General features: G+C 37.8%; 1 protein-coding gene across 1 annotated transcript in view; it reads left to right on the top strand.

Moving 5' to 3' along the window:
• The window catches only part of LOC124775261 (inter-alpha-trypsin inhibitor heavy chain H4-like), a 208,940-nt gene that overhangs the window by 189,468 nt on the left and 1,946 nt on the right, over positions 1-17,526 (top strand). The window contains exons 14-16 of the mRNA XM_047250099.1: positions 7,152-7,367; positions 10,267-10,391; positions 10,513-10,655. Of these exons, the coding sequence (XP_047106055.1) occupies positions 7,152-7,367; positions 10,267-10,391; positions 10,513-10,655 (484 nt within the window). The remainder of the gene's footprint in view (positions 1-7,151; positions 7,368-10,266; positions 10,392-10,512; positions 10,656-17,526) is intronic.

Raw genomic sequence — 17,526 nt, 5'->3', positions numbered from 1 at the left:
TCCCTCCCAGCTTACCATTTCCAATTTGGCAGTTGGTTGCTGCAACTTTGCCACCGAGAGTTCTGGGAAAGGTGGGAGTAGGACGTTTGCAGCCATGGGGTGAAGGAACATGCGGGGAGGCAGTTCTGTTTAGGGCCGGCAGCTTTGTGCATCAAACAGATCATTTTCTGTTGTAGAAATGATGCATGGGAATAGTTTATATAGATTGGCAGTAGCCGTCAAAACTTCAGAATTCTACAGGCGAGTACTAAGGAAAGGCAGGTGTGAAGTTGTGGATAAACAATAAACTAAACATTTATTAGCATGTAACTCAGTTGATGGTATTCTTTGTCCATGTTTAGCAATTGATTGATTCTGTCTGTGATCGTTTTTGGTTGAATGGTGGACAAAAATTCACCGATGAGGCATGTGGATATTGCACAAAAACTGAACATTCCTTCATCAATGTTAAATGCAATAGTGATCTAATAAAAACAACTGAAGTGGCATGTTTGGAAGGAGGACACAGCAAATGAAAACAAGTGTATGACAGTCAGTTTCCAGAACTGGAAAATGTGGCACTAAAGTGGATCAAAGACACTCAAGCTTTGAATATTTTGACTAATGGTTTTATTATTCTTGCTAAAGCAAAATATTTGGCACAGAAAGTTGGACTCACAGATTTCATATTGGATTTAGCCAATTTTGACATATTTGACACATTTTTGCTTCTTATATACTGAAGCATAATTTTTAGAACTTCTGGGTGTGATATTCCAAATACGTTCCTGAAAAGGCACATTTTGAATTATAATTTATTGTGATAGCATGTCAGGAAGTGTGATCACTTATTACCCCAAATCCTTAAATTTGGTACCCTTAATTCTGCATTTCCAATTTCCACCACCAAAAAAATAAAAAAAATAAAAAATTGTTACCAGATTCAAACAATGGAAAATCCAGTATGGAATGTAACAATATTATGACAATGATATTGCTACTCACTGTATAGTGAAGATGTTGAGTTACAGGTAGGCACAACAAAAACACTGTCAGAAAGTGAGCTTTTGGCCACCAAGGCCTTCATCATAAAAGTGTGTGTGTGTGTGTGTGTGTGTGTGTGTGTGTGTGTGTGTGTGTGTGAGTGACATTAACAAATTCAGTATTTTTCTGGGGTATGTTTTCCCACTTATCCCTTCAAAAATGTACTAATTAGATCCCACTGTACTTCATCGTGCACATCAGAAGGTATGTTATACAATTATTAATAATAGTATTGCTATTACATTCACATATTTAATTTGGAGGGACTTGGTCAAGGGAAGGAAGTCCGTATACAATATGGTTCTTAATGTGCTATGGTATATTATTCTTCCATCCCTCTTCCATGATGACTTTAACAGATGTCCTATTATCCTGTCTCTTCTTCTTGTCAATGTTTTCCTTTCCTCATTGATACTTCGGAGAACTTTCTCATTCCTTACCATATCAGTCAACATAATTTTCAGCATTCTTCTTTAGCACCACATCTCAATTCCTTTGATTCTCTTCTGTTCCAGTTTTCTCACAGTCCATGTTTCACTACTACGTAATGTTGTGCTCCAAACATAAAGTCTCAGAATTTTCTTCCTAAAATTAAGGCCTATATTTGATACTAGTAGACTTCTCTTGGTTAGGAATTCTGTTTTTGCCAGTGCTAGTCTGCATTTTATGTCGTCTTTGCTTCATATATCATGGGTTATTTTTCTGCCTAGGTAGCAGTATTCCTTATCTTCATCTACATTGTACTCAGCAATCCTGATAAGTTTCCACTGTTCTCATTTCTGCTACTTCTCATCACTTTTGTCTTTCATTGATTTACTCTCAATCCATATTCTGTACTCATTAGACTGTTTGTTCTCTTCAACAAATTTTGTAATTCTTCTTTACTTTCACTGAGGGTAGCAAAGTCATCAGCAAATCTCATCATTGATATCCTCTTAACTTGAATTTTAATTCACTCTTGAACCTTTCTTTTATTTCTGTCATTGCTTCTTTGATGTATAGAGTTAGCAATAGTGGTGAAAGACTACATCCCTGTTTTACACCCCTTTTAATCCAAGCACTTCTTTCTTGGTTTTCCACTCTTATTGTACCATCTTGGCTCTTGTATATTTCCCATCTTTACCTATAGCAGATCAGTATTTTTTGCAGAATTTTGAACATCTTGCACATTTTCAAATGCTTTTTTTTTCAGGTCAACAAATACCACAAATGTGTCTTTATTCTTCTCTAGTCTTGCTTCTGTTATCAGCCGCAATGTCAGAGATTCGTCTCTGGTGCCTGTACCTTTCCTAAAGCCAAACTGATCATCATTTAACACATCCTCAGTTTTCTATCCCTATATATACTTATTTGGTGGTAAGGAAAATTGTGGCAGGATGTAAATAGTTTGAGCAAAGCAGATCACTCACTGAACAATAGAATCACTGAGGATTGGTAGAGGGAGAAAAGGGTGGGAAGTGGGAGGAAGGGTTGGAAAGGGGTACTTAGTAGTGTGGAGGGAGGCAGCAGATATGTGGGATAGGAATGCAACATACAGGATCTGGAGCTGGTAATTTCGGACAGTGCAAGGTGGTGACATGGAGGCATGGATTGTGAGGGGGTGACAGGACAAAGGAAGGGAAGATTGTTGGGTAGAGGGTCTGGGTGCAGTGAGTTGGTGGAAACTGAGGCCAAGAGGATTACAGGAGCAAAAGATGTGTTGTAAGGGGAATACCCACCTGCAAAGTTCACAGAAACTGGTGCTGATTGTAAGGATCCAGAGGGTGTGGGCTGTAAAGCAGCTGTTGACTTGAGCACATTGTGCCCAGCTGTGCGTTCCATCACTGGATGGTCATCTCTGCTCTTGTCCACAGTTTGGCAGTGGCCATTCATTCTCGTGGACTTATTCCCTAGAATATCCTAACAGTATTTAACAAGAATATTTATCATATTTTTTGCAGTGGTACGTGGATCATATCCCTAATCCCTTTACGTAGATGAAACTAACCAGTTGCAAAACTTAGACATCTCTAGATTCCTTTAACTCCTTTATGTTTATCTGTTGAGGATACCAACAAAAAAAATGAGCAAAAGTTTTTCATGTTTATGGACTTCATGATAGATCATTGCACTGTACAGTTCAGGATTCTCCTAATTGGTGGAGGTACCATGTGCATAGGACAAATCATTACCCTCCTAGGTGATTCTACCTGTTCCACTTCATACAGTTGTATAAAAATATTTCTAGGTGTTCAAGTGATACGTTGCAGTCCAGAGCATTGTCACTAATGGCTAGAATTGGGACCTATGGTATATTTTCCTCCATTTTGAGTACACCCTTTTACATTTAATCCATATTTAAGACAAGGTGCCACTTATTATATCAAATAAGCTTCAGGGGTGTTGCAGCATGCGGTAATAATAAAAGCATTCTACAAAAAATTAGCACTGAGGGTATTACGTTTAACCATGACTAGCAAAACATATTGAGTGTAGCTATAGCAATCTATTCCACCACGTATTTTTGTTAATCACTTCTGCATATTGCATTCCGTGACCATATTGTTCTATGATGTATGAGGTGTGATCAAAAGGTAATGGGAATTTTTTAAATTTTGTGGCCTTTATTAATCTGATTTCTACAGTTTTTTTTATCATGTTGGTACCGGTACACATGTTCCTGATGTATGTTTGCATTTTCATCTGATTTTAATATTTAATTTATTGTTGACAGGTTATATCTGTTTTCATGTGTTCAGTGAATTTTTAACTGTGGAAAAGCTGGATCAAAGAATTTGGTTAAATTTTGCGTGGAAAAATGGAATAAAGAGAAGCACAAAATTTTAAATGTTGATTGAGGCTTTTCGTTTATGAGTCAAAGAGGATTGAGATTATGCTTAAGGCAATGACCAATCTGGCTAGCATATTAATTACTGATGACAATGTAATGTAATTGGATATATTTTCAAAAATTGACTTCCTGAGTGATGTCTGTATGACATTGAATTTGGTCAAAATTCAACAATTTTGGAAAAAACATTGCTGCTACACATTCCATGCCCAAAACATCCAAAGAAGAAGTAAAGAAAGGGGTTCTGAAAAATAATCGAATCACCTTCAGAGGGGTTGCAGATGATGTCTTTTCGCTCATGCCAAGCTACTTCTTTGGATGTTTTGGGCATGAAATGTGTAGCAGCAATGATTTTTCCAAAATTGTTGAATTTTGACCAAATACAATGTCATGCAGACATTACTCAGGAATTGCTGAATGAAGTCAACAACAATCCATAACTCCTAAAGAAGGTGACAAAACATGGGTGGGGATTGCCTGAAGAGCCAAGACCAACAAAAATTGGACAAGTTCAATCACATGTGCAGGTTCTTCTCACTGTTCTCCTAGATTACAGCTGGGTAGTGCATCAGGAGTTTGTTAGTCATACGGTCAATAAGGAATACTACGTGGAAGTTGTGCACCATTTGCCTGAAGTAATCCAAAGAAACCAACCAGAATTGTGGCAAGGTACTCATGGAAATTGCATCACAATGATGCTCTTTCTCACACCTCAATGCTTGTTCATGATTTTTTGGCAAAAATGAAACCATTATGTTGCCTCAGCCCACTATATTTGCTGAACATGCCCCCCACCCCTGTGACTTCTTTCTATTCTTGAGGCTGAAGAGATCCATGAAAGGATATCATTTTGCCAGCATTGATGAGATAAAAACAGATTCGCTGGAGGAGCTGAACGTCATAACAAAAATGAGTTCCAGAAGTGCTTCCAAGGCTGGAAAAAGGATTGGCACAAGTGTGTTATATCGAAGGGGGATTACTGTGAAAGGGACGAAGTTGATGTTGTTGAATAAATCAGAAGAAAAACAAAAATTCCCATTACTTTTTGATCCCATATTGTATGTGGGGAGATGTAACCCCTAACACAGCGTGAAAAAACTGCCATGCATATGCTCCACAGAAGTAGTACATATGTACTGAGTGAGATATAGGCATCTGCAAGGGTTGCTGTCTCCCTCCCCCTCTCCCCCTCCCCCTCCCCCTCCCCTTCACCCCCTCCCCCTCTCCCCCCTCTCCCCCCTCTCCCCTCCCCCTCCCCCTCCCCCTCTCAAATACCACCTCAAAACCTGGAGCAAAGTTTTTTTTTACTCATAATAGTATTCTGTCAAATTTCAGCAATGATTGTGTGTGACTCTAGTCAACTGTGTATCTAACATTCCAGAATGTGAAGGGAAATATTGTGACTTTAAGAACGACTATAACGTTTTTTCACTCTGTTGACCAGAAATTATGTCCATCGCTTATTGCAGCAACGGTTTTGGTACTGCTCTGTAGTCAAGACAGGTGGAAACCATTACAGAACTGTGTCGTAATAGTGTCAAAAACTATTGAAGTGCAGAAAGGGACCAGCCCCTACAACCTGCATTGGCATGTGTATTCAGATTTCAGTTCCTAGTGTAACATAAACATGGTTGCAGTAGATATTTATCATTCATCCCCAACTTCCCTATGGATGCTACCTCCCCATCAAGTGCAGTGGTGGATACACAGTAGCAGTTTACCCTCTGTCTGTGGACATAGATCTACATCAGCTTTCTGATTGTACATTCGGTATTAAGCAATAAAATTACTGTAGAACAGTCATGCTGTAATCTATGGAGCCAAATACATCAGTCAAAAAAACCATTTCATGGGCTCGGGTAAAAGAAGAAATGAGAAATTTCGAGGTTGAAAAGCTTCATCTAGCATAATGGCCCTGAGTTACACTTCACCCAATCAGCTCAAAAAAAATTTAGCTTAGAAAAGCATGTTTTTCCATTCATAGTTATTCCAGTATAAATTAAAGTATGTAAATATGAAAGTAATGCAGTAAATCCATGAACATGATGAGCTGTGAAATTCTGTGTGCAAACAATGTCGTCAGTCAGATGAGTGTTTTTTAAAAGTTTATCCCTGTTCCTCCACTTTGAGGAACATTAAAGAGAGATTATGTGTTCTTTATTTTTGTTGGCATTCAAGAGAATTTTCTCAGTCATTCTTTTTTAAATTTCAGTTTTCGTAAATTTCATTGCCAGCCTAACATTATTGGAGTGTGAATTAATTTTTGTGCAATATTTTCTAGCTATATTTCTTAACTTGTTGGTTTTTAAAGTGGAATTTCCATGTGCTACTGAAATATGCTTGCCACTTGCATTATCTAAATAATCTACTTTAAAAGTTCCAGGGGAACAACTGTCAATTGTTAGAGATAACATAAATTTTGTATACATGCCACCGGTATTAGTTCTTGGCGAGGGACTCATTTTCAAACACACCAGTTCAGTTATATGAAAAATGGTGATTTTAGAATCTTGCACCCTCTTGGATAAATTTCTTTGATTGCCCATGTAAATGGGATGATGATAATTGAAGCAATTATAAACAAACTTCTGTTGCACGCAATATGAATTTTAATTGCTGAAACATAGAATAAAGCATAAATGAAAGGTTACTATGCTATTAGCTTTCAGAATAGTCATTCAGTGAAAGAGGAGAAATTGTTTGAGAAAATGAGGCCATTAAAACTGTTGCACAGCGAATTTGCTAAAGACCTTGGAATATGAACTAGGGCAGTAAAAGAAAGAAAGAAATGCTTATTGTAATGCATATTTCAACTTTTCTAGTAAGCTGCCTTGCAATGAGCAGTAGTTTTTATGTTCTTCAAAAAATGCCTATTAATTAGTAAGATTATTGTCTTGTGTTTAGAGTCTTCATCTTGAAACTGAACTGCTATACAGCAAAGCTTCAGTAACAGTCAGCTGCATTACAGAAAATTCCATCCTTACAAAAAAATGTGTTGATCAATGTTTCTTATGAATAACACTTATTTATTACCAGTTGTGCTGAAATATGGTTTTAGCAGTGTTTTTAATCAGCAACAGACCCACACTAGTTTTCTCTATAAAATGGAGATCTTCTTTAAGACAGATATACAAATAAATTTTGTAGATTAATATTTACTATGGAAGCTTGTACACTTAAAGAGGTGATGCATATTACTGAAGCTCAAATATAATTGTATAATAGCAAGTTCTTTACTTAGGAAGAAGCTTGTAGATGATTCTAAGAACTGTAAGGTTCTGTCTTAATTTTCCAACAGCACCCGATCGTTTTGGGCAAGCAGGGGCTCCTGGTGCTGCAGGACTTCCAGGGCCTCCATCATATGCATTTGCTGGGGCTCCCGCATTAGGTATCCGGCCAACACAAGTTAACAGACCACACTATTCTACAACAATTCATGGACCCCCACCTCCACCTCCACCACAACCATCAACAACAATGGCAGCAACGTCAACTACTACTCATAAAAGTACAGGTAACAGATGTTCCTACTAATCTGTGCAATGTATAGGCATTTAAATTTGTGCTCGTGTTATTATTGAGTATCTTCACACTTTTTGTGTAACAGCTCATTCAAAAACCACTGATTGCAAGCACACCATGAATACAATTAATTGTTACCTTTTCTAAGCTAAGAACAGCAAAATAAGGCATTACCTTTACTTATGTTGCTGCTTTCTGATTTTCCATGTAGTTTAATTTATTATATTCAATTTATAGCTACAAGAATGTTTTGAGCAAGCAATAAAGGAAAGCTAAGCGAAGTATGGAAAAAATTAAAACTCTGAGAGAAGAAATAAGAACTTTGCTGTTTGCCAATGACATGTAATTTGCAGAGATTGCAAAGAGCTTGGAAGAACAGTTGAACGCATTGGTTGATGTTATGAAAAGAGGTTATAAGATGAACTGCAACAAAAGTAAAATGAGGGTAATAGAATATAACTTAATTAAATCAGGTGATGCTGGTATAATTAGGCTGGTGAACCCAACAATGCTTCACCATTGCTTAATATGTATGCTAAATGTGTATGGGAATTGGATATATGTCCTAATCTCCTTTTTCCCCCCTTCTCCCAGCTCATATTATTGTGCTCCCTCTCTTCTCTTTGTGCATCACCTCCTCCTTCCACTCTTTCTGTCTGTCACCTCCTCCTCCTCCTCCTCCTCATCCCCCTTCTCTGTCCATCTCCTCCTTCCCTCCTCTGACCATTTCCTCCCCTCCCCTCCCCTCCCCCCCTCTACTCTCTGTCAGTCTCCTCTCCTCCCCCTCCCTCCCTTACCTTCAGACTTGTTTATTGTTATTGCAAACAAAACCTTGATTGAGAATTGAGTTCACTTAAAATGAGTGGGTAAATCAGTTGGGATCATGGGTATGTTGAGTGCAAGAGACATCTCCAGCTGCTGGATCTGTGTGAGTAGTAACTTCAGTGACAGTATTTATAAAAGTTTAATCTGTGAACACACATTCCTGCATTCTGTTAGAACAGACTGCGCAAGAACATAACAAAACAGCATATTGCTGTGTATACAATTTTTGTTTAAATTTTATATATGAAAAAAGGATATATATGAAATATAAAAATTCTCTAATGGTTTAAATGCCCTGCTATTGATGTTAAAACTGACTATGAGAAAGAAAAGAAAACTGTAAATTTTCACTGCACAGCATTTGCTTTCTCAGTCATATTAAACAGAAAACTTGTACACTGCTGCATAAAAAATATAGCTTATGTTTACTAGAGTAACATGTTAAAATCTAAAGTAAATAGGTCAAGAACTTTTCTAGATTTTTGGTAACACAGAATATCTTGTGTTTATATAGTAGTGTAGGTTAGGAAAAGTCACACTAAACCTATTTGATAAGTTTGCTATTTGAGTATTAAAACAACTGACAGCTAAAGTAGAAAGGATGTAAAATGCAGACCAGCATTAGCAAGAAAAGCATTTTTTGGAAAAAATAAAGTTTTTAATACTTAAGTAAATATACATGCTAGGAAGCTTTTTCTGAAGGTGTTTAGAGTGTAGCCTTGTATAGAGTGAAACATGGATGATACACAGTTCAGGCAGGAAGAGAATAGAAGATTTTGAAATGTTGTGCTACAGAAGAATCTTGAAAATTAAATGGTAAGATCAAATAACTGATGAGAAGCTACTTAACTGAATTAAAAAGAAAAGGAAAGAGATATCACTTAATGGAATCAGTTGACATGATACATCCTGATGCATTTCAGGATCATCAGTTCGCTAACAGCAAGGAGGAGGAAGGGGTTGAAAATTGTAGAGGGAGACCAAGGCTCGAATACAGGAAACAGATTCAAATGGGTGTAAGCTTCTACAATTATGTATAGGTGAAGAGGTTTCCATAGGATAGAGTAATGTGGAAAGGAAAGGTTTCATTCTTTTCAGGAATCACTAGTGAAAAAATTTAGGGAACCAGATTTGAGGCTGACTACTGCCAACATATGTTTAGTGCAAGGACCATGAACATAAGATAAGAAAAATTACGGCTTGTATGAGGCATATAGATAGTCAGTTTTCCCTCACTATATTTGCTAGTGGAATGGGAAAGAAAATGAATAGCAGAAGTACAGTGTACCTTCTGTCATGCAGTGTGTGGTGGCTTGTGGAGTATTTATGTAGTTGTAGATGTAGTTACTGAAATATCTTTTTTGCAGTGAAAATGTGCATTGTTTTTATACTGATTACTGAATTACTGGACATCTCTTAAAAATAAATTAATTACTTGCCAGTATGTTGGACGTTTATCGATGATGTTTTGATCATGGCTACTGGATTGACAGACAATATTGAGTGATACTGAAAATGTTTATGCTAAGTAGGAATAGGTGATATCCAGAAAGTAGTAAATTTGTTAACTTCCATGTCAGGAGATTCTTCTATCAAAAAAACAGAAAGGATTGGAAGAAGAATAAAAGTACCTAACGATATAGGAAACGTCATGCACGACACTAAGGGGGGAAATGGACTGTTAGAACTGGACAATATTTGAAAACATGAACACTTAGAACTTGCAGACAGTGAGCAAATCAAAGACGAGGAAGTTTGTTATGAATGCAATCAAAAGAGCGGTGATGGCAGTTGTGGTAGTAGTGGAAGTGGCAACCAAATCACTGAAACTACTGCTAAGAAAACTGTAAGCAACATGGGGTTTACATAAAATCCAGTAAATAAAATATGTTGTGAAAATGAAGATAAAAGCAGCATTTAAACCTTTGTTAGAGATTGTGTGTGGCACCATTATGAAATACTCCTTGAAATGCTTTGCTGAGGGCTAAAATCATTTAATATCTAAATTTAAATCTCTCTTCCAAAAGTTTAGTTTGGTTCATTTCTGAAGTCCACAAATTTTGCAGCTGCACCACACATCATCCCACAGGAAGACTTGATGTGGCTCAAAAGTGTCAAAGTTGGCAATGACACTATCAATCTACCAAACATTTCAGGCAGCATGGAGACATACAAGCTTGCAGTCACAGAGGTGAGCATAAATAACCTGCAGAAACAATGTGTCATTATTGCAATTTCTAAACGTGATTATACATTCTTTAAAAGCTATCTTGTTAAATGTCTATATCAAGTTTCTATCATCTTTTTTACAGGCAAACTTGGAACATGAATTATGTGTTGGACATGATCCTGAGATATCTAGCCATTGCCGTTATTTGAAATACTGTGCACTTGATGTATTTGCATCCAATTTGACATTATATTACAACACTCCATACTTCTGCTCTATTAATGGGTAAGTATTAGTAAAAACATCATTATTGCACTATTGAAAACATCTTTACTAATTCAGAAGTGTGATGGAATAAGGTTATCTGGAGCAACTGGGGGGAAGCACAAGTATATGATGTGCAACATTGAAACAGTAATTTACTTACTTTTGTAACCGTTTCACTACTAAATAATCTTAATATGTGGTGACTTTGCTTTTTCATATGCCAAATTCTTTTTTCTCTCATTGTAATCCATTACTGAAATCTCACCTACTTACATATGTATTCTTCCCATCTCTGCGTGTTACTTAAAGTCCAAGTCCACTCACTTTCTTCCATATACCCCTGTGCTCACTCTCTCCCATCATCTGCTTGTTATAATTTTGCTATTTCTTTCATTTGCACATCTTCTGCAGAAGTTACACTGCTTTGTTTCAATCCTAAATAACTGGAACATGTCTCTGTTGCTCTTTTTATTCCTGTTTCTGTTTAAGTTTGAAATGCCAGTTTTCTCTTAGTATGCACTGGGGTGACAAGTCATGATATAGTGATATGTACATAATTTTATCCTTTTTGGCTAGGGAACAAGACAGTTGTTTTTATAAATTTCCTACATTGTAATGAATATAACACAGGGAAACATTCCACATGGGAAAAATATATCTAAAAACAAAGATGATGTGACTTACCAAACAAAAGCGCTAGCATGTCGATAGACACACAAACAAACGCAAACATACACACAAAATTCAAGCTTTCGCAACCAACAGTTGCTTCATCAGGAAAGAGGGAAGGAGAGGGAAAGTCGAAAGGATGTGGGTTTTAAGGGAGAGGGTAAGGAATCATTCCAATCCGGGGAGCGGAAAGACTTACCTTAGGGGGAAAAAAGGACAGGTATACACTCGCTTGCTCGCTCGCTCGCGCGCGCGCGCGTGCGAGAGCGCGCGTGTGCGTGCGCGCGCGCGCACACACACACACACACACACACACACACACACACACACACACACACATCCATCGTTTGTTAGTAATGATATGCACATCTACAGATGTGGTAGTACATATGCACAGGGTATATAAGAGCAGTGCATTGGTGGAATTGTCATTCATATGAACTGTGATTCACATGAAAAATCTTCCGACATGATTATGGCCACACAGTGGGTATCAACAGACTTGGAACATTGAATAATTGTAGGAGTTACATGTATCAGACAGATCATTTTGGAAACCACAAGAGAATTCAGTACTCTGAGATCCACTGTCTCAGGAGTTTACCAAGAATACCAAATTTCAGGCGTTACCTCTCACCATGGACAACAGAGAGCAGCAGCATTTTCATCAAGTTGTCAGTGCTAACAGACAAGCAACCCTGCATGAAATAGCCACAGAAATCAATGTGGGATGTACGACAAACACATCCATTAGGACAGGGTGGCAAAATTTGGTGTTAATAGGCTAAAGCCACAGATAATGCCTTTGCCAACAGCACATCATCACCTGCAGCACCTCTCCTTGGCTTGTGACCATATCAGTTGGACCCTAGATTACTGGAACACCAGTTTAGTTGGTAAGAGCTGGTGGTAGGGTTCGTGTGGCATGGACTCCATGAAGCCATGAACCCAAGTCATCAACAAGAAGGCAGTGTGCAAGCTGGTGGTGGCTTCATAATGGTGTGGAATGTTACATGGAATGGGCTGGGTCCTCTGGTCAAACTGAACCGAAGATTGACTGGAAATGGAGATGTTCAGCTACTTGAAGACCATTTGCAGCCATTCACGGACTTCATATTCCCAAACAATGATGGAACTTTCAGGGATGACAGTGCACCATGTCACTGGTCCAAAATTTTTTGTGACTGATTTGAAGAACATTCTGGACAATTGAAGCAAATGATTTGGCCACCCAGACTGCCTGGCATGAATCTCATCAAACATTTATGGGACATAATTGAGAGGTCAGTTTGTGCACAAAATCCTGCAGAAGCAAAACTTCTGCTATTATGGATGGCTATAGAGGCAGCATGGCTCAGTATTTCTGCAAGGGACTTCCAGCAACTTGTTGAGTCCTTGACATAGCACTACACTGGACAAAAAGAAGGTCTGATGCAATATTAGGAGGTTCCCATGACTTCTGCTACCTCAATGTATGTTCGCTTTATAGTTCTCTTGTTTTCTATACATTTATCTTCATTTATTTTTTTTTCCTTTCCACATTAATACGTCTGAAACATGACTCTTTCTGACTGGGCTGGGTCGGAGCTGATGCAAGCATTTCCTTTCCACTCATTTTCTATCTCTTTTCATTTTCAAAAGCATTAACCCCCACAGCTTTACATACGTATAATAGAATACAGTATATAATCTAGAAAAGAAACATGAAACTGCCAAATAAAATAGATTAAAGTAGTTGCTTTTACTCTGTAAAATGTAAATGAGCTGCTAAGATACCCTTGGATATAATACGCATAGTAAAAATGACCAGTGTAAATATTTTATTTAAATGTAGAATGGTTCATAAGAGGAATGTTTTTGTTAAGTGTGACCAGTTTCACATTAAACAAAATGTCATATTAAAACAATAATATTACTACGCCTTAATCTACATTAAAGATTCCAGCAATGTGGAGGCACTTAACATAACAATCAATCAATTCAACCAACTTCTGAACTCTGCTCACAAAAAACGTGCTGTTTGGTGTTTCACCCATGGCTGCATTGCCATTTTAACATCATTGACATGATGCTGACTACCGAAATGGTTTTCTTATGTTAAAATGCAAGAACAATTGACAAACACTGGGTGCTAGATTGGGGCTATATGGATGGTCATGAAATTGTTCCCGGCCATATAAGACATCTGTCTTTATTGAGCCATGTGTGAATGGGCATTATTAGAAAGTGACCCCCCCCCCCCCCCAAAAACAAAAAGGTTACTGAAGTACCATGCCTTAACTGAGCTTTCTGCATGGACTGTTGTATCTAATCTATTGTGGTGTAAAATAACATACTCTTGCTTTCTCTCCAGTGATAATTTAGCATGAAACTTCACCATTCAAGGATGCTTTCTTTTTCTTCATGCCAGCGATGATTTTTGCACACAATGTGAGCAGAGCTCAGAATAGTTTCCACATTCTGTAACAGTTTCATAAATAATCATTCTTGAAATTTGGAGACTCCTTAATTAGCATCAAATTGCAAAACTTTATTTTTAATGTATACATTAACTTTCTGAACTAGTCTTCACACATGTTGATGAATGTTAATATAACCATCTAACTTACTTTCTTATGGCCCATATTGTGTTTTCCATGTTGTTGTTGTGGTGCAAGCCTCTTCATCACTGAATAACTACTGCAACCTACATCCTTCTGAATCTGCTTAGTGTATTCATCTCTTGGTCTACCTGTATGATTTTTACCCTCCATGCGTCCCTCCAATACTAAGTTGGTGATCCCTTAATGCGTCAGAATGTGTCCTACCAACTGGTCCCTTCTTCTAGTCAAGTTGTGCCACAAATTCCTCTGCTCCCCAATTCTATTCAGTACCTCTTCATTAGTTATGTGATCTACCCATCTAATCTTCAGCATTCTTCTGTAGCACCCCATTTTGAAAACTTCTATTCTCTTCCTGCCCACACTGTTTATCGTCCATGTTTCACTTCCGTACTTGGCTACATCCCATACAAATACTTTCAGAAGAGACTTCCTAACATTTAAATCTGTATGTGATGTTAACAAGTTTCTCTTCTTCAGAAACACTTCCAGTGTCATAGCCAGTCTACATTTTATATCCCCTCTACTTTGACCATCGTCAGTTATTTTGCTCTCCAAATAGAAAAACTCATTTACTACTTTAAGTGTGTCATTTTCTAGTCTAATTCTCTCAGCATCACCTGATTTAATTCGACAGCAGTCCATTATCCTCATTTTGCTTCTGTTGATATTCATCTTATATCCTCCTTTCAAGACACTGTCCATTCCGTTCAGTTGCCGTTCCAAATCCTTTGCTGTCTGACAGAATTACAATGTCATTGGCAAACATCAGAGTTTTTATTTCTTCTCCATGGATTTTAATTCCTATTCCAATTTTTTATTTTGTTTCCTTTACTGCTTGCTCTATATATAGATTGAATAACATCAGGGATAGGCTACAACCCTACTTCCCTTTCATGCCCCTCGACTCTTATAACTGCCATCTGGTTTCTGTACAAATTGTAAATAGCATTTGCTCCCTGTATTTTACACCTGCCACCTTCAGAATTTGAAAGAAAGTTTTCCAGTCAACATTGTCGAAACCTTTCTCTAAGTCAACAAATGACAGAAACATAGGTTGGCCATTCCTTAACCTATCCTCTAAGTTAAGTCGTAGAGTTAGTATTGCCTTATGTATTCCATCATCTCTACAGAATTCAAACTGATCTTTCCCAAGGTTAACTTCTATCAGTTTTTCCATTTGCTTGTGAAGAATTCATCTTAGTATTTTGCAGCCGTGACTTATTAAACTGATCGGTAATTTTCATACCTGTCAACACCTGCTTTCTTTGGGATTGGAATTACTATATTCTTCTGGAAGTCTGAAGGTTTTTCAACTGTCTCATACATATTGCTCACCAGATGGAAGAGTTTTGTCATGTCTGGCTCTCTCAAGGCTATCAGTAGATCTAATGGATTGTTATCTACTCCCGGGCCTTGTTTTGACTTAAGTCTTTCAGTGCTCAGTCAAATTCTTCACACAGTATCATATCTCCCATTTCATCTTCATCGACAGCCTCTTCAATTTCCATACTACTGTCCTCAAGTACATGGCCCTTGTATGGACCCTCTTTATACTCCTTCCACCTTTCACTTTCTCTTCTTTGCTTGAGACTGATTTTCCATCTGAGCTCTTGATATTCATACAGGTGGTTCTCTTTTCTCCAAAGGTCTCTTTAATTTTCCTGTGGGCAGTATCTATCTTACCCCTAGTGATATATGCTTCTACATCCTTACATCTGTTCTCTAGCCATCTGTGCTTTGCCATTTTGCACTTCCTGTTGATCACATTTTTGAGGCATTTGTATTCCTTTTCCCCTGCTTCATTTACTGTGTTTTTGTATTTTTTCCTTTCGTCAATTAAATTAAATATCTCTTTTGTTACCCAAGGATTTCAACTAACCCTCATCTTTTTATCTATTTCATCCTCTGCTGCCTTCACTTTTTCGTCTCCCAAAGCTATCCATTCTTCTTCTACTGTATTTCTTTCCCATGTTCTTATCAACCATTTCCTAATGCTCTCTCTGAAACTCTCTACAACCTCTGGTTCTTTCAGTTTATCCAGGTCCCTTCTCCTTAAATTCCTGCCTTTTTGCAGTTTCTTCAGTTTTAATCTACAGTTCATAACCAATAAATTGCTCAGAGTCCACATCTTGCTCCTGAAAATGTCTTACAATTTAAAACCTGGTTCCTAAATCTCTATATTACCATTATATTATCTATCTGAATCCTTCCAGTGTCTCCAGCCCTCTTCAATGTATACAACCTTCTTTCATGATTCTTGAACCAAGTGTTAGCTATGATTAAGTAATGCTCTGTGCAAAATTCTACCAGACAGCTTCCTCCTTCATTCCTTACTTCCAGTCCCTGTTCACCTACTACTTCTCCTTCTCTTCCTTCTCATACTATCAAATTCCAGTTCCCTATGGCTATTAAATTTTCATCTCCCTTAACTATCTGAATAATTTCTTTTATCACATCATACATTTCTTCAATCTCTTTGTCACCTGTGGAGCTAGTTGGCATATAAACTTGTACTACTGTGTTAGGCATTGAATTTGTGTCTATTTTGTCTACAATAATGCATTCACTATGGTGTTCATAGTAGTTTATCTGTGTTCCTGTTTTATTCATTGTTATACCCAATTAAAGGATCGGACATTCCATACTCCGATCCTTAGATCGCCAGTTTTGTTTCTCCTGATAATGATGCCCTCCTGACTAGTCCCAGCCCAGAGATCTTAAAGGGGGACTATTCTAACTCCAGAATATGTTACCCAAGAGCATGCCATCATCATTTAACCATATGGTAAAGCTGCATGCCTTGGGAAAAACTACATTTGTAGTTTCACCTTGCTTTCAGCTGTTCGCAATACCAGCACAGCAAGGCAGTTTCGGTTGATGTTACAAGGCCAGATCAATCAGTCGTCCAGACTGTTGCCCCTGCTACTACTGAAAAGGCTGCTGTCCCTTTTCAGGAACCACATGTTTGTCTGGCCTCTCAACAGATACTTCTCCATTGTGGTTGCACCTATGGTACGGCTATCTGTATCACTGAGGCACGCAAAACTCCCCACCGACGGTGAGGTCCATGGTTTTTCCATAAACTTCACTAATCTGCCACAGAATTTTAAATACTTTTATATAAATAAATATACATGAATATTTCACACCAACTGGAATTTTCAATTAACATGCATTTTACACAGGCGCAGATGAATGCTTCCATTCAAGGGCACCATGCCTGGTGGTGAGGGCAGGGGGGGGGGCTGCTTCTCCTCCCTCCCCCAGCTCCCAAGGAAAGAAAAAGATAATTATAGTGTTGTAGTGTTGTCAGGTGCTTTTCTTTCAAGAAAATTATTTAAAAGTTTGTGTTATGTAGTTTTTTAACAGGGTCAGAACTGGAACTCTCTTATGGCTACTTACAAGTCGCCATTCTTCCAGGATATTAAAAATCCTTTATACCCTCAGGTCTAGGCCATGGTAAAGAACTGTATATGGGCACCCTTGCTTCCATTATGGTGTCTGTGTGTAGTAAGTAGATGCAGGTGCTCAGCTTGCTGTCCTGGATTGTGACTACAGTACTACAGTGACCATATTTGAAACATTACTTACTAAAATGGAACGTGTCTCACATATAA

Source organism: Schistocerca piceifrons, chromosome 2 (assembly GCF_021461385.2).
Source record: "Schistocerca piceifrons isolate TAMUIC-IGC-003096 chromosome 2, iqSchPice1.1, whole genome shotgun sequence".
Classification (NCBI taxonomy): domain Eukaryota; kingdom Metazoa; phylum Arthropoda; class Insecta; order Orthoptera; family Acrididae; genus Schistocerca; species Schistocerca piceifrons.
The sequence above is the reverse complement of the archived record's forward strand: the minus strand, read 5'-3'. Positions and strand labels throughout refer to the sequence as shown.